This window comes from Patagioenas fasciata, chromosome 5, assembly GCF_037038585.1.
Source record: "Patagioenas fasciata isolate bPatFas1 chromosome 5, bPatFas1.hap1, whole genome shotgun sequence".
Lineage (NCBI taxonomy): Eukaryota > Metazoa > Chordata > Aves > Columbiformes > Columbidae > Patagioenas > Patagioenas fasciata.
In genome coordinates this window covers 33853802-33877935 of record NC_092524.1, presented here as the reverse complement: position 1 = coordinate 33877935, position 24134 = coordinate 33853802, and the positions used below count along the sequence as shown (strand labels likewise).

The window sequence follows — 24134 nt, the reverse complement described above, 5'->3', positions numbered from 1 at the left end:
AGCTTTTGATTAAAAAAAAAAAAAGTAGAATTAAAATTAAATAGCTAGATTTTTGTGGTAGTATTGTATAGATTTGCTGCTAGTATTATGTGGATGCCTGGAGATGTTTCACTCTGTATTATTAGGATAGCTTGGATCTTTATACCATGATGTTGTGCAGTGTCAAGACTGTCTCTGAAGGAGAAGGTGCTGGAATGCTTGGGGCCTGCACTGTGTATATTATTAGGGACACGGTGGTCTCATTTGAATAAACTGTTCATGGATAAGATCAGCCATGGTAACTAGCCAACTTCATTGCAAAATCCAAAATTATGTGCACCTGCATTCTGCAGATTAGGCCACAGATGTCAAAAACATCACTTGTAGCTCACACTCTCTTAGTTGCCAGCTACCAACTTGAGAATGAATTTTCTTTAAAATGCAGGTTTCTGAGCTGCAGTAAATCTGTCCTAAGTCTGAAGAGATTTAAAGTCAAATTATTAACTAGGTCTACTTTAAAAAAGGTCATCCTGTTTTGGTTTTTCACCTTATGTAAGTGGTGGGGAGAGAGAGTTCTATTTAGTCTGTCTGGACTGTGAAACTGGAATGCATTAATGGCATTTTGTTTTATAAGCTTAGTGTTTGATACTCTAGAGAGCATTTTTAAGAAGAGGGAAAAAAAGTGCTGAAACACTCAGGTAAACAATCATCAAAATGCAGAATAGGGTATATGAACCTACATCATAACATCAGACTTCAATAGAATTTGTAATGCATCTAATTTGGGGTGATCTATTTGGCAGCTACTTTTTAACATTTGGCACTTTTATAATATTTTACATTTTCTAATTAACAAAGCAAAAATAGCAAGGTGAAGTCATCCCATTGAAATCACATGTTGATGCAAACATTATAAAAATACCAGCCTGTGGAGTGAGGAAGAGAAGGATTGACAGTCCTTTTAAAAACAAACTGGTAAATGTTGATATTAAAGGCACTGTTTTTACTGGAACTGAACTGTGAAACAACAGACAAAAAAGATAGCGGTATGCACGCACCTCTCCAGCCGGCGTGGTACAGAGGTGCTTGTTCCAAGTCAAGGCTGTAAAAGGACTGGTGTGACCTTTGGAAATCAATGAGGGAGGATGGGAAAAGTAATCAGGGCTGAGTGTTCATGAACAGGGGAAAAAAATTCTGGTTTTGAACTTCAGCAGCAATTGATGAAGAGATGTCACTTGGGCCAGGTGTTGAATTGCAGAAGAGGGTGCTGCGGCAACGACGAGCTCTTAAATGCTTTGGTGTAGTGCTAGTGTGCTACGCAATAGAGTCTGCCGGGTGGGAGTAGAGAGTTCAATCTATAAAGACCAGTGAAAATTGGCAGAAGGGTCATGGTCACCTTTAGCAGTAGCATGTTTACATTCTCCTTATAGTAAGGGCTTGATTTGGCTGCTCATTAGACAAATTGGACAGAGATCTGAGTTGGTCTTCCTTCTGTCTGGGCTCCTAATGTATTTGTACTACACGGGATACCACAAAATGTTTGTTCCTACCAGCTATGTGGTGAAGCATCCAGATTCAGTCATGTAGTTGTGAGTGTGCCAGCACTAAAGTAGATGCTATGTGGAAATGCTTTATGCTTCTGTTTTATGTTCAGGAGAGGAACCAGATATTCCTGTCTGTGGTCCTATATCCTCAGATGGAGAGACTAGAACACACACTTCCATTTGTGAATCTGTGCTTTGATTCTCACGTGAGAAATTTGCAACTTCTTTTTCCTTATACATGCAGATCTGCATAATCTATGCTGATTTTTTTTGGCTACTTAAGTTGTCTCCTGTGAAGCAGAACTTGAAGGTGTTTTTAATCAGGCAGCTAGCTATAAAACAGAAGGTGCAGCCACACCATCTGGTTTTGTAATAATGTTCTATGTTGTGCCAAGCAAGATTAGACTCTTAAGCTTGAACAAGAGATCTGCAGGTGATATGTGTTCCAGTTAACAGCATGGCCAGTGCCTCCTTTTCAGCTGAAAGAAGGAGCAGGTGTTGGAAGGGTCAATACTGCTGGCAGGACCATCCTCCAGTGGAGACATGCAAACAAGGTGTGATCATCTGGGCAATTTCGCAAGGAAGGGGAGAAAAAAAAAAGGAAATTTCACCTTAGATGTTATATCATGGCTAATGAGGAAAAAAAATACTGCTTCTCTAAATTCAGTGTAAATTTTATTCTGGAAAGTCCTTTCATTCTGTGAGTAACAATCTTGCTCTTTATACAAGCTTATAATAGGTCCACCTGAGACTGAAGTTCCATATGCTACGTGCATTGTGCAAACACCCCTCAAACAAATTACAGTCTAAAGATGAGAGTGATACAGGATCAGAAGGGACACAAGGTCATAGGGAGGTGAGGTGACTGATTTGTAGTCACTCAGGGGGTGAGTGGCAGAGCTGATATAGGCATTCTTGCTTCGTAACCCAGTGGCTGAGCTACAGGTATCTGTGCTGAATGCTATTGCTATGAATAATGACTTTTTCCAAAGAGAGAGGTTTGATTTCCATAATTTCAGAAGGCTTGTGAAATCCTCTTTGGGGAGTAACGTGGTATGTTTAAAATTGAACTGTGTTGGCAAACTGCTGGTAACAGTGATTCTGTTGTTGAAGTTCATGTGATCTGTGAAGCAGAATATGGGATCTTTAGGAATCCAGTGGAATTTTTTTTAACCAATGTGATTTCTGTGCCTGGTAAAATGGCGATTCAACCTTGATCACTATTGTGTTGCTGAAAGATTTTGATGATCAGATTTTGCAGTTTCTGCACTGAAAGTCTTTCAGTGGATTCATGGGAAAAGGAAGAAGGTGCTCGTCCCTGTGTCAGGGGAAACAATGTTTGCTGGTTTTCTTCTTTTTCTAGACTGAACTGCAGTACTGTTAGACATCGTGTTTTTAAATGTAAACACTGAATCAATCTGTATCTCTGCAGGGCAGAACTCTCCTCTTTGACCCATCAGTCATCATTGTTAGGCTTACCTTGGGTCTACTCTCTGTAACAGTGAGCTAGACCTGGAAGAGGTTAAGGTCATGCTACATGCTGCCATCATCTGAAATAAATACAGAGCTGAGATCTTAACCCCTTCAAGCTGTGCTTGCAGAGCAACGTTTTCTCTTGGCAGCAAAGTGAGTAACTGATATGAGAAATTATAGCACACACCTGGCTGTAAGCACTGGATCTGGAGGCGGAAGCTGGGTTTCAGGAAAGCACAGGCTGTGGCATATCTGCCTTATCTGAACCACAGAAAGGTGGAAGTTCAGATGGGATGCTCGTTATTTAAGTGTCTTACTGGGAGAGCTGCTCAGAGAAGAAGTTTTGTTGCATTGCTCTGGGTATTAATTACTTGGCTTATGCTCAGCCATCAAGTTTCAGACTGTTAACATTAACACAAACACAACTCCCTCCAGAAAGGCCTTTCACCATGTGGACATTGTGCTCCAGCACTTGTTGGAAGCTTCTTCCAGCTCCTTAGATGACCATAAAAACTCCTGCCTAGGAAATTAGGCGGCTCTTCATTAACTGGCTCGTAGTTTGGTTGTCTTTGAGATCCTGAATGCTAACTCCATAGCTGCCTCATTAATGTGCAGGTAATGGTCCTTGATGCCTTGTATTTGTTTGTTTGAGGTTTTCGTCCCTGTAGCTGTGTGGTGCATCTGGTAGCTTTTGAAGAGGCCAAAATGGTGTTTGCCATCTAAGTGGATTTTGCTTTTCTCTTTGTAGATGCTGGCCAAAGCAAGTGTCGATTAGAGAGAGCTCAAGCTCTGGAACAGGCAAAGAAGCCCCAGGAAGCAGTCTTCATCCCAGAATGCAATGAGGATGGATCTTTCACGCAGGTAAAATTGCTGTTGGCTTTCTTCAGCCAGGCTCCCAGTGGCTGCAGGAGATTCACTGTCGAGGCGTGAGCCAAGTGATGATAGCAGCATGGGTGCACACTCTGACTCCGTTACTCAGGTGAAAGTGCTGAAGGCTGGGGATTTGTTTAACCAACTGTAAGCTTTGATTTGGTCACCATACTTTGAAAGACACATACACACATAATGGCATCCCCCTTCAATGTAGCACAGAAAAAAATGGCATCAATTCCGGCATGGCACAGAAACAAAAACAACTTGCAGGGGAGATTTTTTTTTTTAAATTCCTCTGAAGATTAACTGCAAAGAGAACTGTGGCTCAGACAGAACAGGGTGGAACCAGCTTCTTCTGCTGTTACTTGTGCTTCATATACCAGAGCAAAAAAGTGTGATCTGATGAACCTCTTCTCTCTGCAGGGTACTTGTTAGTGACAGACTCCTGTTTCCTGTTCTATGCCCTGTTGTGGTTTGGGGCTCTGGCAGAGAGGTGTTGAGGCTACCTTCTTTGGGGTTTTGATTCTTCACTGTTCACTTGCTGTAACTGAGTGACGTGCTGGGATTGCAGATTGTTTTATAATGCTGTTTCTCTTGAGAAGCAATTGTCTCAGGCAGGGGTAGCAGAGGAGGCTTGTGGTTTGTTGGCCTTTGATATCTGAAAAAATGAATAGTCAGTCCTGGTTACTGAGCATCCTTCTGAAATAGTTGGACTGGGAGAGATTGCACAGAATTGCAGTGAAGCTGAAGTAGTTATGGCAGAAAGAAAACCCTTCTGAAGGGGATTGAGATAAGAGTAGTTTGCTAAGGCAGGTCAGAAATGAAGACTGATACTTGGTTATGTTGCCACTAACATATTGAATAGTCTCCCGGTACTAACTGAACTGGGTGTTAAAAATGGGTCATGTACAGTTCCCTAACATGTAGGAGGGGTATGCTGTCTCTTCAGTTTGGCACATCTCAAGCCAAAATCCTGCAACCCTGATGACCTCTGCTTTGTGAACTTAGGTAAATCACACAATTTTTCACCCCTTAGGTTCCCTACATATAGCAGTGCTCTAGAGATCTTGTGCCTCAGAGGAATTTTAGGATTCATTAGTTATTTTTTGCAGAGTCTTTTGAAGGTAAAAAAGAAAATATCTAAAATAGAATCAATATTGGCTTCTAAAAGATGAGAAAGTGTTTGAACCAACCCCAAAGCTTTTTGTCTTTGTGATGCCTGGGGGAAGAGGAGGGGAAAGATTAATTTTTGTGATAACCCACCAAAAATTTTTATTTCCCCCCCCACTTAGCCTTATCCTCCCATTATCTGGTGTGTGGGAGTATTTTTGGTTTTTAATGTTGAAGTGGGAAAAGTTTTACCCACCCTGCCAACTTTGCATACTACTTTGGAGCAGCATCATATTTGTGTACAGTGTGGACCATCTTGGGAATGTGGGGTTAAGAGAGAAGGTGGCTGCAGTTTCTCGCAGGCTAACTACACTCTCAATTGTTGAAGTTTGGTGTTGCATAAGAGCTGCTCAGGTTGTGTTGGCACTGGAGGGGAATACTTCTAAAACCCAGCACAGAGAGCCAACTAAGTGATCCATGTTAAACTTTATAGTTCAAAAAAAAACAAAAAAACAAAAACAGGAGGAAGGAAGCTGATTTTCCAGTGTCTCTGTCAGCTGTCCATCAACCTCTTGGAGAGTAAAGTAGGAGGTGCAAGTGAAACTTTTATCTTAATAAGCTGGACTGAGAGTGCAGTTGATAAAGCTTTGTTTCAGACAGGTTTATTTGAAAGGTTGGTACCAGTGTCTGGATTGTGGAGCAGTTGCTGGGCCTCTTTTCTGCACACTCTGTGGTAATTGCAGGTTGCCAATGGAGGGGCAACATGAAACTGCTTACAAAAATTGTTTGTTTTCAGCTGCTAGCCAAGTGATATTTCACATTCTTCTGCTGTTCACTTCAGTCTGTGAACACTAAAATGCTTTTGTTTTACCTGGCACGATGAAGGAAGCCTCTGATCCCTTTGTAGCTGGGATTAACTGAAATTCATATCGTTCTTTGGATCATAAAAATACCCCATGTTCCACTTACCTCAGGAACCATCTTCATTATTTCTATTGCAGCATTTAATGTCATTGTCCCTGCATAAGATGTGAATGAAAAACAGCATCCAAGGAAGCTAGCTAGTTTCAACCTGCATTTGATAAAAAATATTTCCTTTAACTTCTGGTCCAAATTAATTAAACTTTGATTTTTAAACAGATGTATAAAAATTAGAATTTTGGTGAACAGTCTAAACAGTTTTTTGCCTTTGGCAACTTGTGAATAGATCTCATCTGGTGGAGGTGATTTGGATACTGCATCTCTTGTGCAAAGAATTGGCACCCCCAGGTTCTGTTCTGCGGAGAAGCTGTCCTTGAAGTCTCTGAGGCCTTGCTGAAGTCTGCTCTGAACTGTTACTATAATAGTTTATTCTGGTTCAGTAGCAGAGAGTTGATCCATCTAAACTCCAAAATCTCAGTTGGAAAGTTTGGAACAGAACAGCATTTCTCAATTAAGTTTCTAGGAGAAATACCCACCATACTCTTCAACCTTGAATCCCCATTCCAACATGCATCTAAGCAGATACCTATGCTGCAGGGTATACCCTGTATGTTGCGTTGGCTAGCAAATTTTTTTTTTAAAAAAACTTTGTTTCTTCTATGTAACTACTATTGGAGGAATATTTTGGGTAGAAGAAAACTTATGATTAGAGAGATGACAAAGATTCAGGCATATATTTGGAATATCAAATACTTTGTTACAGCACTCAAAATGTGGATGACTTGCTTTCAGGCCTTGAACTGAGCCTCTTGTTTGTAGATGCATACACAGTAGGTGTTCAGGCCCGCATCATTGTCCTTGCCATCAGACTTCAAAAGATACGGGTTTTTGCCTAATTAATTGTCAAATTCTTGAAAGTTTTACAGGAGTGAAAGCCACAAACAGTGTAGGTTTGGGAGCTGCATTTGGTAGCGGTAACTGTGTGCTCACAGGACCTGCTTGGTCCTAACAGATTGAACTGCTGCTTTTGTGGTTTATCATCATCCTCTTGATTAGAATCCATTATAAATTGCAGTCACTGTGGGTACACACTGAAAGCAGCACTGAGATGAGGCTGTTTCTCTGAAAGCAGCTGAAGTCTGCCCTTTGCAACTTCTGGAATTGCATACAGTATAAAACTGTGTGGCTTCGGGGCTGGATCCACTGCAAATAGGATGGGGCTGTAGGGTGGTGAAGAGAACATTGCTACTCTGCAGTTCTGTGACCAGCACCATGTGTGGCATGGTGCAATGGCTGCAGAGGGGAGACCATGCTCACCTTATCTCCTCCTGCTTCCCTGCAGGGCAGCTGGCTTTGAGACCCAACAGTTGGACGTGGTAACAAAGGTTGAAAGGGATGAAGGTCAAAGACCTTGGTTTGGCTTGCATTTAAACCCTGTGTTAGAGTTATATCCTGGATGTGTTAAACACTTGTATAATGTGGTTTTTTTCCTCTTGTCTGTAAAATCTGGACCGAAATGCTGCCACTGATTCTGTTGCTTGGATGGCGAGTTTTCCTAGGCACGGCTGGTCAAAATGGGTTTTCTGTACTGCATGGGGAGGAGCAGGCACCTTTCAATTCACTGGTTTTCATTACTGTTTCTTTGTACCATGTCTGACACTTCCCTTAGTCTGAGAGTTTGTGTGTTGCAAGATCTTACCAAATCCCTTTTTAGCACTGCTTACGCGTCTGAAAACATGGCATGGATTTGCAGCATGGAAGAGGTGGTGGCGTTGCAGACATGATGGGATGACTGGAAATGGGAGCAGACCTGGTGAATTGCTCTGGAATTGCTATTTCTTTATGTTTCAGTCTGTGTGGGGAATATTGCTTCCTATAACAAAAGCTCTCTGCGCTTAGCCCACAGTAATATAAGCACGCAGATAAAATGTGAGTTATTCACAACATAAGAATGTTTGTTTGATAGGAATAATTTGATTAATTGGATAACTGAGGTCACGTTCTGTTGTGCAAAATTGGACATGACTAAAACCAGTTTCTGTTTCCAAGGCTTGCTCTCTCCTTTTTGCTGTTGTGCTTTATTTTGCATAAATGCTATTCTCTTTCCATGCTGCACTTAACCTGCTGTGATCTGTTCTTCATAAACAGGCTCTATTGGGTAATCTGCACACTTTCTTTTGCTGCCTAGTGCCATTGGGCTTGTTGCCATGGGCTGAGGGAGACTTGCATTCTTCATAGTTTTTCCCCCAAGCAGTTTTTTAAAAAAGGTTGTTGAGGTTTTAAATGGGATCAGTTTCAGACAGATTAATATGAACATGAATAATGTTAACCCTACTTTGGGAGTGTAGTCTTGTGGGGCTTTTTGTGGTGTCTTATTTGCTACCACCTTCCACTGTCTTGCTGTGGTTTCTTTTCCTTGCAAGTCTGCATACAAGTGGCTGATAGCAAGTCTCCTTGGAGAGTTTCTTTGAGTTTGGGGCTCTCAAAACTGCAGCTGCTGGTGCACTTATGATGCAACTGAGATTTCTCATGAAGCAAGTGCATCAGTTAAACCTGTCGTCTTATGATGGGATCAGTGACTGGGCTGATTTTGTCAGAGCAGTTTTCCATTATCAGATTCTTCCAGAGCACTCCCACATCTGGTAATACAAGTCTGTTTGGAAAGAGTGATCTATATTGTGGTCCACAGCAATAGTTTCATTCTGTGCTACGCTAATACATGTACAAAGTACTGCTTTCTCCTAAGTCCCACAATCAGATCCCCCTCTAAAGAGGTAGGGAACCCTCTCTTTCAGCCTTCAATGTCACCTTATGATTCAAGTCTGTTCCTCTGCATTGGCTAGTGCAGCATGATGCTGGGCAGAATTACAAACTCATTCCTAATGCAGCATGGTGCTGTGAGGCACTGTGTAGACATGTCCTGCATTCCCTGGATGCTGCCTATTATTCCATTATTCAGTGCTTATACTCTAGCAATACTAAGCTCTCAAGGACTTAACCTTTCCTTTCAGAAGGAAAAAACACAGTCTGCCTTGCTAGATTAGAGAAACTCTTCATAAAGAATCTGGGCTTTAATTAGTAGGTGACTTTTTTTTTAATTAAAAGACTTCCCCTCTATGAGAGACTGTAGCTGGAGTGCTCTGTGAATAATGATCTGCAGATTTGTCTGCTACTTACGTACTTGCCTTCTTGCAGGTCTCATTGTGTTTCTCACGTGTATATGAAGCTAAAGATAACCCCTAGATGGGTAAGGAGGGAGCAACTTTAGTTATGTATGGCATTTCTTCAAAGAAGTAACAGTCAAGACAGCAGAAGAATAGATTCTTTAAGCGGGAGTGGACATCCTTAAGAAAAGCAGCGATGTCAGATCATTCTTAACTTTAAAGAGTCACATTCTGTGTCAGAAGCAGAAAGCCTCTCTTGGGCATCTATCTCCTGAGCTAAAAATGGTATTTGTGCCAGAATGTGTGCTGTGAGTGCCCTTGACCATTGCTAAGATTCTTTTGCCACAAATCACTTCTTTCCCCGGTTATATGAATAGTGAAATTCCTGCAGAGCAAGCATTTCTTGAATGGTGCATAGACTTGAGGGAGGTGGATGCTGCATAAAGCAGCCTGGTGGGAATATTAGTCTGCACAACATAATTTGGGAAGAATTAAATGTGAGCAGGGAACAGAGAAAGTGACAAGAATTATTTAAGTGGTTGCAGTTCCAAAGAAGCTCAAACTTAAGATGCAGACTGATTCGTAGCTCCCCGAAATTGTCTGTAAAGGCGAGGCAGGCATCTGAGAATAGTCAGCTGACTCTTAATCTAGCAGAAGGTATGACAAAAGCCAGGGTCTAAGTAGTACAGCAAGACACTTAAACCTAAGCAGAGGTATCACCGCTTAAGAATTAGGATAAATAGCTATCAGGCCAGTATGCTGATTGTACACCAGTAACTTGGGTTCAGAGGACTTTCTAGATGAGCCTCAATGGCTCGAACAAATGAAAAGCTTGGTTAAAAATCGCTGTGTGGCACTCTGGCTTCTGTTCTCTGGGTCTCACTAGGTGATCTACTGGCTTGGAACAATTTATTTAGCTGTTTTTACAGTGTTTACAAGGAGAACCTAGGTGCCGCCAGGGTTTGGAGCCTTGGCTCGTGCTGCGAGCACGGGCAGTAGCTCTGCTGCCTGCCCTCCTCAGCAGCGCCATTCAAAAACTAGATGTGTTTTTTTTTTCTCCTCACACAGAAGTATTGCTTTTAATGCAGAATGAATGTTTTTCATTCCTTCTCCTCTCTGCCATCCATTATGGAAGGAGCCAGGGAATCTTTGTCTGATCTGTGATGGGAAAGGGATCTGTTACCAAACTCTATCTGAACAGCAGTGAAAGGCTAGTCTGAACTTTGCTGTTCCTGTGCTCAGCCCAGTGCTTGTCCAAGGTGCTCTCAAGCTTCTTACAGCAAACAACTTCTTTCTATAGCTCTGCAGAGACTGGTTTCAGCCATCAGAGAATTACTGCTTTGCTCTTGTTCTCTCCTTTATACAGGTGCATACCATTTTTCTCCCATTTCCAGTTTACACTTTGGAAACAACCCTTTGATTCTCCTTTGTCAAATGACTGTAAAGGGCTGCTGCTACTGCTTGTTGAAAAGCTTTGAACTGCTTGGGCATCTGATTCTGTCATTGTCAGTGAGATACTGAAGAAACCCAAACAGGGGCTTCTTTTTTTTCCCCTCAAGAAATTAAGAGTTGTCTGCCAGTGACCACACTTTTAATGTTTTTGTATTGTAATGAACTTTATGAGAACAGGTGTTTATTCATTTGGTCAGTGGTGAGGATGGTGGCTGCTGTTTGATTTCACACATTGCCACGGCAGGAGGGAACAGAGGAACTGCTGCTACACTCTTAATTTGGGCAGTGGTGACAGAACAATTTTTGTTGGGTTTATCCCTTGTGTTTTTCATCCTTCAGCTGAGGCACAGTTGAGATGGCACATCTCTCACCTCTGAGAAATGCAAGTGTCCTTGGGCTTGATCAGAGATGTGGGTGCTTGCAGGGCTTAAACCTGCAGCTTGATTTTTTTTTTTTTAAAGTGTAGATGTTAATGGAGAATCTGTTGGAAGACCTCAAATGATTTGCAGTTTTTATGTCTCTGCCCATTATGGAACTTAAAATTCTCAGATGTTGGACAGATTTATGTTCATTTGAGATGTCAAATTGTCGGTCATGTGCCATTCCAGTGGTAATGAGCATTCTGTAGCTGCAGCTTGGTTAGCAATCAAGTTTGTTGTATATAAAACTGATAATGTGTTTTCTCTGACATAATGCTTAGCTTTAGAGGACCAAGAGCCAAAAAAAGTCAAACATGCTTTTTCTAACACGTATTTTGGTAGGGCCCAGATAACCTCGATAACTGAAGATCAGATCTGTGCAGTAAACAGGTGTCACTTTCACACAGTTACTCATCTGATTATAACAGTATTTAAAAATCTTGCCATTATGGGAGTAGAATTATGATGAAGTTGAATTTCAGGTAGAAGATTTAAAGAGGATTTAGAAACAAAAATTCAAACCTAAGATAATTGGAAACTCATTGGAGAAATTTAAAGTGAATAATGTGAATTTTCAAGATTCCTTACTATATGTGCTCTGGAATAGTTGACACTTTACAGGATTTGTGGCTGCATACAGTGTTTAGAAATGATACTGGATCAGCTATTGCTTTACACATTTTCAATGCCCTATGGGTACAATGTAGCTGTTTATTTATTTATTTTATATACATATATGTATTTCTTCCCCCCACTCCAGCCTTTAAACTGCATACTTTAGGTTGTAGGCCACTATTGTTCTGACACCTAAATATGCCGTGACCTGGTCATGTGTCATGGTGAAACATAGCATCTCTCAACATGAAGACATTCAGGAATGCCAACTGCAGTGACTTTTGAGGTTTCTGAAGTGTCTGTTCTTCACAGGCAGTTGTCTGGCCTTTAGGATAAGGACTGAGATTTAATTGCTGCTGTTACCCTAGTAGGGAAGTCCTTTGGTACTCCAGTAGAACATGTGGTTGTGAAAGTCCTGTCAATCTGAGATTTTTTTTTTAAGGTGACAAGGGAAAGAAAAAGTCATGGGATACCAGTCCAAGGAAGATCAGCATTCATTAGCTTAGTTATTTACAAAATTACTTTGCTTTTATGGATGTAATTTGCTTGGCTTGCGTAAATGAGTGTTTGTAATTGGTAGCCCTCCATTAAGACGAGTTGCATAACATGCTCTTAGTTAATGCACCTATCCTAAATTGAAGTCAATATATTTTTTTTTAACTCCTCTGCCATGTACTTTGTTACTTTCTGAAGGCTTGGCTGAAGGTCTATGAAGTCACTAAGACTTGAATTTTTTAAATGCTGGGTACACTGGATTTTTTTTTTTCTGTAATGTAACATGGAATAGACTTGCCCTATGAATTCAAGACCCTGTGTTGGAATGTGGCTTCATCTCTGGTTAATATTTTTACACTTAATGCTCAGATGTAAAGACAACTTCTTGTGCTGTTGGGAATGCAATCATGTGCTTGTGATCTGCAAGATAAACACTAAACACAGAAACCCAGGCAGTTCCATCACACTCACTTTGAATGTGCAGTCATTCAGAAGGAGCAATAAGAGGTGTTTTGCAACTTGATTATTGTTAATTATGTTCATAGTGCTTTTGAGTAATTTGCAATCAGCTTTGTGATATATTGAGGGAATAAAAATGAAAGTATACACATAGCAGCGACAGTGACTTTAGTAACGTGGGCACATGAAGTTGTTATTGATTTTGGCTGCTAAAAGTGAATTTTTTTGAGGCAAAATGATTGATTTGCACTTCAGTAAAATACAAGATAAACACACAGTACCATGTTATAATTGCTCTTAGATCATGTTTCATGCAATACTCAAAACTTTTTAAAAAGATGGTCTCTGAACAAACTCTGCTCCCTTAAGGAATCAAAGGTAGCTGTCAGCAAGGGGGAATGACTGGTTTAGCTCCAAAGGATCCCTAATTAAGGAACAGCACAAACATCTCACCACTCTTCTGTGGGGAGAGGACTGGAATGGGAAATTGGCTTCAGTGAACTTTTTTGGAGAAAAAGAATGGACAGAATTCAATTTACAAGTAAAATAGAAAGGCAGTTTCTGAAGTGGTCTCATTTTGTGGTGCTTTTTTCAAAAATGTATTGGAGGAGCAATCTCTAACTTATACTAACACAGGCATTTCTATACTGTTTCATGATGCTGACAGAAGATACAGAGAAGGCAGAGTTACTGAGTGCCGCCTTTGTCTCTGTCTACACTGCCAGAGGCTGTCCTGAGGAGCCCCGTACTCTTGAGGCCCCAGAGGAAGTCAGGACAATGGAGGAGGTTGCCTCAGTTGATGAGGACTGGGTTAGGCAGCAATTGAGCAACCTGGACATCCATAAATTCATGAGTCCAGATGGGGTGCACCCGTGGGTGCTGAGGGAGCTGGCTGAAGTCATTGCTAGGCCACTCTTCATCATCTTTGATAAGTCATGGGAAACGGGAGAGGTGCCTGAGGACTGGAGGAAAGCAAATGTCAGTTGAGTCTTCAAAAAGGGCAAGGAGGAGGACCTGGGTAACTATAGACTGGTCAGCCTCACCTCCATCCCTGGAAAGGTGATGGAACAACATATCCTTGGTGCCATCTCAAGGCATATCAGGGATAAGAGGGTCATTAGGGGCAGTCAACATGGCTTCACCAAGGGGAAATCATGCTTAACCAGCCTCACACTTTTATGATGACATAACCAGGTGGTTAGATGATGGCAAAGCGGTGGATGTGGTCTACCTTGATTTCAGTAAAGCATTTGACACAGTGTCCCACAGCACCCTAGCAGCTAAACTGAGGAAGTGTGGTCTGGATGATCAGGTAGTGAGGTGGACTGTGAACTGGCTGAAGGAAAGAAGCCAGAGAATTGTGGTCAATGGGGCAGAGTCTAGTTGGAGGCCTGTATCTAGTGGAGTCCCTCAAGGGTTGGTACTGGGACCAGTACTATTCAACATATTCATCAACCACTTGGATGAGGGCATAGAGTGCACTGTCAGCAAGTTTGCTGATGACACCAAGCTGGGAGGAGTGGCTGACACGGCAGAAGGCTGTGCTGCCATCCAGCGAGACCTGGACAGGCTGGAGAGTTGGGCGGGGAAACATGTAATGAAATATAACAAGGGCAAGCGTAGAGTATTGCATCTGGGCAGGACTAACCCCAGGTTCCAGTATAAGTTGGGAAATGACCTATTAGCGAGCAGTGTAGGGGAAAGGGACCTGGGGTCCTGGTAGACAGCAGAATGACCATGAGCCAGCACTGTTCCCTTGTGGCCAAGAAGGCCAAGGGCATCCTGGGGTGTATTAGAAGGGGGATGGTTAGCAGGTTGAGAGAGGTTCTCCTTCCCATCTGCTCTGCTCTGGTGAGACCGCATCTGGAATATTGTGTCCAGTTCTGGGCCCCTCAGTTCCAGAAGGAAATGGAACTGCTGGAGAGAGTCCAGTGCAGAGCCATGAAGATGATGGAGTGGAGCATCTCCCTTATGAGGAAAGGCTGAGGGAGCTGTGTCTCTTTAGCTTGGAGAAGAGGAGACTGAGGGGTGACCTCATTGAAGTTTACAAATATGTAAAGGGTGAGTGTCATGAGGATGGAGCCCTGCTCTTCTTGGTGACAACCAATGATCAGACAGGGGCAATGGGTACAAACTGGAACACGAGAGGTTCCACTTAAATATGAGGAGAAACTTCTTCATGGTGAGGGTGACAGAACACTGGAACAGGTTGCCCAGGGAGACTGTGGAGTCTCCTTCTCTGGAGGTATTCAAAACCCTCCTGGACACATTCCTGTGTAACCTGATCTAGGTGTTCCTGCTCTGGCGGGGGATTGGACTAGATGATCTTTCGAGGTCCCTTCCAATCCCTAACATTTTGTGATGCTGGAAGTACTGATGTGCACACTCAGCCACAACTGAAAGTGTGTTTGCTAGAAAGGATTTTGGAACCTGTTAGTATTTACACAGATGGTTGTATGATGATAATTTACTTTTGTCTCAAGGGAAGTCAAAGGCATCTTGAATTTCATCCACATGCTGACCGCTTAGTGAAAGCTGAGACCAAGACTGTAATTAGTTTTATTAAACTAGATGAAACTATAGTGCCATTGAACTAGTATCGGCTTAGATATTACTAAGACCAGTCTGCTAGATTGGGATTTATCTGTTCTAAGTTCCATTAAAGATCCACATCTGAACTAGTCATTCTGGTGTCCTGCTGTCATGAAGGAAGGAACTGGGCAACTCCAGATGTTTAGTTCAGAAGTAGAGCTTTACAGTCAAGCAAGATGAATCTTATGCTGCGTACCTTTTGGCTCATTAGAGCCTTCATAAATGTTATTCAGTACTTGTCAATATGTGAAAAGCAAGAATGCTGGACCTTGTTCCTACTGCCTAGGTTGACATAGTAACAGAAGAGAATTTAAATTTGTCTGGAGAAGGTTTGTTAACATAAATCTATGTTGCATTTTCCCATCCGTGTTTACTGGACAAAATGCTCTTGAAATGCCCGCAGATGCTGTTTTCAGGCAGCAGCTGTGGAACTGAGCCAGAGTGGTGTTTCCACATCCCAGCTGGGATGCAGTGGGACAAACATTTAATGGTAAACAGTAAATGGCATTTAGCAGAGGGTGGAATGAACTAAGACACAACTGCTGCATCCCCAGTATAAAGGGTTCTCAACTGACTGTTGTAATTTCTTTTGCCTCCTGAATTGCAGCAAAAGGAGTAGGAGAAATAACCTTTCTTTGGGGCAGGAGGTGATGGGAGAAAGAAATGATAATAATATCAAAGATACTATTTTTTGTGACCTCCTCACTCTGAAGCATGTGTGTGTGGTGTGTCTGGGTTGGGACTTTCACTAAGGTGCTGGATTATAATAAAAGTGGTGTGTGGTAGAGTGAGAAATGAAATGCTGGCTCTTTGTTTTATCAAACAGGTGCAGTGCCATACCTACACTGGATACTGCTGGTGTGTGACACCTGATGGCAAACCTATTAGCGGCTCTTCTGTACAGAACAAAACTCCTGTATGTTCAGGTACTGTGGGAGTGGTTTCAACAAATACTTATTTGATAACTGAAGGGGACTGGGGGAGATTGTGTTCAGAGTGCTTAATCTTTTCAGGTGACTTGACCAGTTTACCTGATTTAACACCACAGTTGTGCTTGTGTTTCCCTGTGTGCTTGCTGGCATTTGGAAGCTGTGTGGGCACCTGAACTGTGGCATGTCCACCCTGCAGCTGGGGTACAGACGCTTCTGCAAGGCTCACTGTGGAAAATCACTGAAGCATCAACCTGTGATAGCCAAGGCAAGAGTTGCACTGTTGCTGTGTACACCAAAACCAGAGATTTCTTTAACAGATGGGGTAACATTTTTGCATGAGCTGTATTTTAAAGAAGTGGTTCTCGGGCTGTATTGAGTGGGCCATGGGGTCATTTTGCCTGCAGAGTGACTGCAATTAAAAGTTTGATAAGATGGTTCTCTGAGAAACTGGTAGTTGTTCACTACATACTCGCAGATCTGGGGTCTTGTTGTTACAATGAATTTGGGTCTTCTGATCATGTTGCTCAGCCTCAGGATCCCCATGTTTTTGTCGTGGGGCTGGACAGCACTGGGCTTGCACCACAGCTCACAAGAGGGAGGTCCAGAGCCAGGCTGTCACTCATGGGTTTATTAAGTGATGTGCTTCTGGGATCTCAGCCTGACACTGCTTTGCCACCCTATGGTCTACTGGGCCCAAATTCATCATTTTCTCTACTTAAAACAGAGTTATGTTTGCTTTTCCTCCCCACCATTCAATGTGGCAGCAGCCCATGGCTCAAATGGGATGAGGTTGGCTCTAGATTTTCATATGGCCCCGTAGTGTGTTTGAGCACGACAACAATCACGTTTTTGGATTTTTTTGATTGTTCTCACCTTTTTCCATGTCCTCTTGGCTGTAGAGTGTTTCGTGGTAATAAGAAAATATAGTGACTTGTATGAGGGTTTGAGTTGAGTGGGAGAGATATCTGGGAACCAATGTGGCTTAAGGGGCTGCTTGGTGTTTCACAGGGACACACAAAAATAGATTAATGTCCTGGTTTTGTGTAAGGTGAAATGCTACAGTAATTTGGCTTAAGCCTTAGAAATATTACTTTCTTCCACCATTCCCAATATATGGTTTTGGTAGGGCATGTTTTAGAGTTTTGTTGATCTATTCATTTAGTCTTGATGTTTATAAAATTGTGTTACCATGAAAGTAAAGTAATGATGTATTGTAGGAGACACAGATGTTAGACCTATGATGAATAATACTGGATATGCACTTCCAACTTGTAATTCAGCACTAGATCTGTGATGAACTGATCTGCAAGTGAAAGTGCCTGGACAACAGAGTTTGTTTAGAGTTTGTCTTGACCAGACTCTCGGACCTGTCAGAGCTGCTTTCTTTGGGAGCTGACTTTTGATCCATGTTTTCTGAACGAACGGTAATAACTAATCACTGGAATTGTTCAGTAATGGTGCATGTAAGAATTGGTTTCCTGTGAATAAAGCTATTCCAAAAAGCAAAACAACAACAAAACCAAAAATGCTTGTCATAATTTTTTATACAGTTTGGTAATGGATTTGTTCTAAAAGCTGCTGTTATTTCAAGTTTTAGTGAAAAACTGTGTGATGAAGCACTAAAGCAATCTGCAGAAACAAGTGTAGAATCATATATAAATGTGAAGATCTAAGTTATAATAAAAAACTCAAGATGTGTTCTATTTGTGTACACGCTGGATCTTATTAAGTGTCCTGTCTCAAACAGCTGGAGATGTTCAGGGATTGGTTGAAATCCATTTTCTGCAAATTGTCCCACTTAATCCCTTTCTTTTAGAATACTGCCCCTTGCATTCCCTGAACACTCTCCCCACCTGGTTTTGATTTGTTTTTCCTGACATTTGCAAACGAAGTAAGTGACTCTTATTGATTTTTCCTCCTTGCCCTTGGATTTATTCCAGGTTTCTTACTAGCACAGTGCTCTGTTGAGCTCTTTCAAATCACTCGATCCAGCTGCTAAAAACTTCTTGTTTACCCTCATCCTATTTTGACATCTTAACACATAAAACTTACTTATGCTATTCCAGTTGGCCGAAGCCACAGGCTCTCTGAATTCTAAATTGAGCTGTTGACAATCAAAGCAGACACTTTGTGGGTTGAGATATTGACTGTATTAATGTGACATTACATGTTCTGTGTGGTCATGCAGCATCTAAACAGATGTTTGGTGTTTTTTTTGTCTTTTTCCTCCCCTTTAGGTTCTGTAACTGATAAACCATCAAGCCAGGGTAATTCAGGAAGGAAAGGTGAGTGGAGTCCTATGCTTCAGCAACTTATTGTGTAGTAGCAGCTGCCCAGCCAAGCCCCATGAGAACTCAGAACCTGCGTTGCAAACCAGCTGGGTGTGTGGGAGGTTTACGTGCCTTTAGACCTCCCCCTTCAGTAGGAGGGATAAGATGACAGTCTGTCTGTGCACCACCCTGTGGAGTAGAAAATGGTGCTTTCTGCTCGTCAGCTGAGATGTAGTGCACAAAAGCAGAGCTTCACAGAGGGGTGGCTGGCACAGAATAACCTCTGCTCCTTCACCCTGAAGTTTACTACTGTTTCTCAGTAAAATCCCCAGAGATTAAGAAGGCTATTGGTATGACTAGTACACTAGGAGTGGAGGGTGACAATGTCATGGTTGTGGCTTTATATGCTTTGAAAGGTGGGGTTCCTCACAGAGCATAGAACCCTCTGGCCAGCTGGAACAGTGCTGGATTAAACTCTAGCTGTGCTTGGAAACTTCACTCTTTTGTGCATTAGGCACTGGTCCTCCTTTACACTCCTTTCTTCAGTCCTTGGCTTTCCTGAGCAAGGCACTAGATATGGTGGTGTTTTCTTTCTAGTGTGTGGATTTGTAGCCCTTCTGTGTCCTCTATTTTGCATTCATTGAAATAGTCTTGGGAGGGGTGACTGCTGAACTATACATTAATGAGCAGTCAAGCTTGTCTTTAAGCCTTCTCCACACCTTGATATTCAACACTTCACCCTTTTATCCCTCATTTAGAGTAAACTTTTGACTTTGTCTCCTTACTACAAGAAAACAGTGCTGAATGCATCCTCACTCTGGCTGGTGAGGGTGAAGGGCGTTTCCTGGGAGAAGTTCCTGTTTTGATATCTGAAGCAGGTTTTTTACTGCTGACGCACTAAACCAATTATTCCTGATGCTTCAAAATGCAGAAAAACACCTGCCTTTATTCTCATGCTGTAATTTGAAGCACATCTTCCATGCTCGGACTGTCAATCAAGTCCTGAAAACACTTGACAGAAATTATAGGTTGCTATGTTTGAAGCAGTGATGCACTTTGGGCATATCTGCTTTACAGTCTTAGTGGTAGCTTAGGAAAAGTTACAGAGAAGAAAGATGCAAGGAAAACTACTTGGTTAAGACTGAGTGCTGAAGTCTGCTTCTTGTTTTAGATAAGGGTATGTCTCTATAAACCTGTAATTGTGTTAATGTATAATTGGCACCTGCATGTGTTATCATTCTGTTAATGCAATCATTGCTAGTCTAGCCTGAAGCACAAGCAAATCAAGTAGCTCTTGAAATGTGCGTTGTTTTTGAGTGGGGTTGTTTGTGGGCTTCCTACCTGAGTAGTCCTGATCTGTTCATCTAGAATTAGAAGCAGCTGACATGGGATTTCGTATGAAACAGAAGTAAAAGAGGAAAACATCTGAGCTTGTTTTTCCTCCTTCACTGCCTTTATTAACCTTTAATGCCATTTACAATGGTTAATAATCTAAAAATTTTAGTATAAATTGATTCTCCTTGGTGCTGCCTGTGGTGTCCTGTTTCAAGAATGGTACTTGGTCACATGGCTGCAGAAACATCATATGCAGTAGCTGTCAAGAAAAGGAAAATGTTTCTTTTTGGGCCTGCATGCTTCAAGCAGTCATGTAAACTTTTTGTTTTGTGTAATTCTGAATCTGTTCATATCTGTTGGAAACCGCTGCACAAACCACTTTGTCCTTTCTTTATCATGTTAAAAAGTACTTGTGAGTAATTATTGAATAGATCTTTTAGAATCAAGAGGGCTTTTAGAACCTGGAATAATTTGGTTTGAAATGTGATGGACTTAACTTTTTTCTGCTAGTGATGAATGCCTAATCTAAATTTGAATTTGGCTTTCTTATCAATGCTTTTTCTTGACTTAAGTTACCTTGATTCAAAAATCCCAGTATTGGGTCCTGTTGTAAGGAAGTTGGAACCAAGAACAGCCTGGCTTCCTTGAAACAAGGTGGTTGTTGGAGGTCTGGCTTCTCTGAAGACCGGTGGCTAGGCAGCTTGCACAGAACCCTCCATTCTAGCTGAGTGTACACACTCTTTCTGCAAAGATTGCCCTTTGCAAAAAGACAAAATGGACAGGGTGAGGAGGGGTCTAGCAGGAACTTTGTCAGTGCTGACCTTTCTCTTGTAGAGGCACGTCTTGGAAACTTTGGACGTGACTTTGGGCAACTGCCATCTGACTCGGGAGCTTTTGGACTTCTCCCACTGCACAGCAGACTCCTCTCCCCATCCCTGGATGAGGGTCTCTGAGTCAAATAACATTATCTGGCACAGAATAGACGCTCTCAGGAGGAAAAGGAAGAGCTAAAGCTCCCCAAAGTGATTTCTTTTGTCCCATTCATACAGGAATGTAAAATATGGAGCTAATAAACTTTGTGCGATGCTGGTGCCTTTCTAGACTTCAGGGCAAACTAGCTTTTTGAATGGAGACTGTTCTGCCTTAGAAACAGTGCAAATGGGTAGGCTTAAACAGTTGGGTAGTAAATGGAGACTTTACTAGCATATTAGCTCTCATTTAGAAGAGACTAATGTTGGAAGGAGAAAAAGGCTGATTACCAGTAATAACTGTTTCTCCAAATGTTTTGACCTCTTTCCCATCCTGTTTAGCCCTAATTTCTGGGAGTCAATAGGTATGCTGGAGTCACCAGTGGATGCAAGGTAACATGCAGCTCCACTCACAGGTGCTCTCACTACTGATAAAAAAACATGGAATGGCTTTATGGTCATGTGGCTTGGCATGTAGTTCCAGAAGTGGCTCTGTGAGGCTTTCTGCAGAGAACAGGCAAGAGTGCTGGCAAGAAATCCTCTTTATTTTTAAATCCCATGCTCTGATTATCCATGTTTACATTGCTGCTATTGCTGTATGATGCAATGCCAGTTACTCATACAATTTACCCTGTAAGGTAATTTAAATCAAATTAAATTGGCACCAAGCTTAAAACACTAGAATAGGACATACTGATTTGTTCTGTGTTTAGGAAGTGTTCTGTTGCTGGAAGGCCAAGCAGACCTGGGCCCTGGAAGATGGAGACATGATTGTGTGAGGTGGAAAGGAAACCCAGGTTCTCCAGGACACGCTCAGTATGTGGACTTTGCAGCTCAGACATTAACCACTGTTCTTTCTATGCTGAATTCAGCCTGCAAGTGAAGCCCAAGTTTCCAGGACCTTAGTCAAGGAATGCTGTTATTCTTGGATGGGATTAGGATATGCAGAACATGCAGATTTCTGTTGCTGTCTGTTCCTTATTCTGCTGGCTTGTTCCTTGTACTATCCTTTCTCATAAGGAACTTCTTGGACTAATTTACTCCAGTTGCTGCTCAGCTTGAAAGGCCTGAGAGACTTGGAAGATGCACGCTGTCCCCTAGAGGGCTGGATCTTCCCCCTCTCTCCCACTGAGAGGTTGTTAATGTTTTAAGAAGCAGTGAAAGGCATCCTTGGAGCCAACATGACTGGATTTCTTCCCTGCCTAAAGAATGCAGAACGTTCCTTTCCAGCCAAAGTGAAATTGTGCCACATGTTTGAAACAAAACAAGCAAACACAAAACAAAACTTTATTTTCTTTATCTGTGGAATGCTGGGGCTTTAAGAGCTCAGAGCTACAGATTTGGCATATTGTGGCTATGAGGGGTGTTTTTCGCAGTCACCAAGCAGGTTTGAAAAAGTAGGCTGGTCAGAAGACAAGGGATGTAAAAAGCAGCTGTGTAATTCCTTATCTCCAAAAAGTCACTTGGTCTGCCTTCTTGAAATGGGAAACTGAGTGAATTAGAAGTGGAGAGATTGGAAATGAGTGAAGGGGAACACAAACAAAATAATAAAAAAAGATAAAATATATTTATATTGAAGTGGAGATACTAGTTTGCTAGTGACTGTGAATTGTTCTGGACACTGTGTGAGAGGTGTTGGTACCATTTTTAAATCAACTGAGTGAAGGAAATAAGAAAGGAGGCCTGGTTCTGTAATGTGGGATTAAAAGATGATGCAAGTACAGGGTAAGTATGGGCTGGATAAACTCTCAGTGCCAGTCATGAAGAGTCTTGAGTGGTATGAACTCCCTTTTTCTTAAAGTCTGTTGCAGGGCATAAAGCTCCAGACCTGTTTTGACTAGCTTTATTTCCCTATTGCAGAAGCTGGCAACAGCATCTACAGTTCTCCGAGCCTGGGGCAGGTACAGTGACGTTGGTGGAATGTAAGCTCTGATGGCCCCACAGAAGGCAAAACCTGAGTTGAGCTTGTTTTATACTCACTGTCTTGCATGTAGACATAACTCTTGTATGGAGTTGTGAAAAACTTTGCCCAGTGAGTTTGCAGCCTACAAGAAAACACTGAAGCAAACTGAGGAACCTAAGATGAAGAACTTAAAATTCCTGTCAATTAAACTTCTAGAACTGGGTTCTTTTTCGCGGGTTTATCTGCAAGACATGGGCTTAAAGGCAGGCTTTGTTACAGGGACATTCTCCACTGCAGCTGAGGGCAAGTTGGCCCATTTTGTGGCTCCCTTCCTGCTGGCTTCCAAGAGTCTTACCTCCAGAAAATGTTAATGGCCTAGTTGTGCAGCCAGTAGACTGAGCAATTTGAATCAGTAATGAGCCATTAGTCTGAGTCAGTAATTAGACTGAGCAGTAAAGGGTGAATGCTCTCCTCAGGCAAAGCCAAGTGGAGCACAGCTTAAGCAGGTTTAAATAAATGGAACCCTTTGTATATAGAGACCTGGGAGCTTTGTCTGCTGGTGGTAAGAAGTCAGGTGCAGCTGGCACTAATTCACCTGCTGTCTGCTCACAGGGAGTGGAGCACGCTGCCTCCACAGTGGTTAATACATCTCAGACAGATAATATCTTGACAAAAACGTCAAGTTGATATGTGACCAAAACCTGAGACTGGGACTTTGGTCCTTAACTGCTCTAGTTCTTTCTGGATTCAACCAGGTACTGACCAAATCTGAAACGCAGCTGTACTATCACACAAACCAGGCTTCAGGTGCCCAATTATTCCTGCCTCTCTAACCTCATAAATACTGAGAAAATGCTTTATGTTGTCTTAGGAGCTTGTGGAGAATACAAGAAAGACAGAGAAATATTATATTGACCTTCATTGGTAAGGTGAGAGACATGCAAGTTTACAGGGGCAGTGATGGTTCTAGCTGATGAACACCCTCTTATGATGAATTTCTTGCAGAACACAGGTATTAAGTCTGCAGTGCTACCCAAACAATTCTTCTGTATCCCTCATGCTGCTTATTTATTTTAAAATAAATGATATGCTAGTTTATGAGTCTAGATGGAGAATTTTCATGCAAAATTGGGGCTGATGTGTTTCTGTCAGGTCTTTTCTGGGTAAATTATACATATGTACACGAAGTGTGTGCATACAATTTGATGCTTCTGGACAGAGCTGCATGTGTAGTGTAGCTGTGTGGAAAGTCAGACAGTGCTATGCGTGCATAATAAGTCTGCTTCCTGAAAGCAGCAGATTTGCTGTGCATCTGCTACATGAACGCTTCAAGTCCTCTGGATGTGCAGAAGCTTGATTTGTCCTACCATGCACTGATGGTGACAGTTTCTCAGTCTACACTGATAAAACTTAACAAGGAGAGTGGGAAATCATCTCTGGGAGAAACATGACAGTGTGCTGCTTTTCATGAAGCTGGGATAACAACTCGGGTGACTGGGTGAGATGAGTGCAGCAAAAGCACTGTCCTGCAAAGACCTGATTGGGCTGTGAATTAAAAGTTCTGTAGATGGAATTTGTAGCACGTAAGAGTTTGGTTAGTTCAGATTTATATTTCTAGGCAAACTTAGCG

At 42.0% G+C, this 24134-nt stretch overlaps 1 protein-coding gene across 5 annotated transcripts in view; it reads left to right on the top strand.

Annotated features, from left to right (window-relative positions):
• SMOC1 (SPARC related modular calcium binding 1) overlaps window positions 1–24134 on the top strand; it is a 132800-nt gene that overhangs the window by 43515 nt on the left and 65151 nt on the right. For all 5 annotated transcript variants that reach the window (XM_065839873.2, XM_065839877.2, XM_065839875.2 and 2 more), the window contains exons 3-5: window positions 3745–3857; window positions 15923–16022; window positions 18266–18313. In XM_065839873.2, coding sequence (XP_065695945.1) covers window positions 3745–3857; window positions 15923–16022; window positions 18266–18313 — 261 coding nt within the window. The remainder of the gene's footprint in view (window positions 1–3744; window positions 3858–15922; window positions 16023–18265; window positions 18314–24134) is intronic.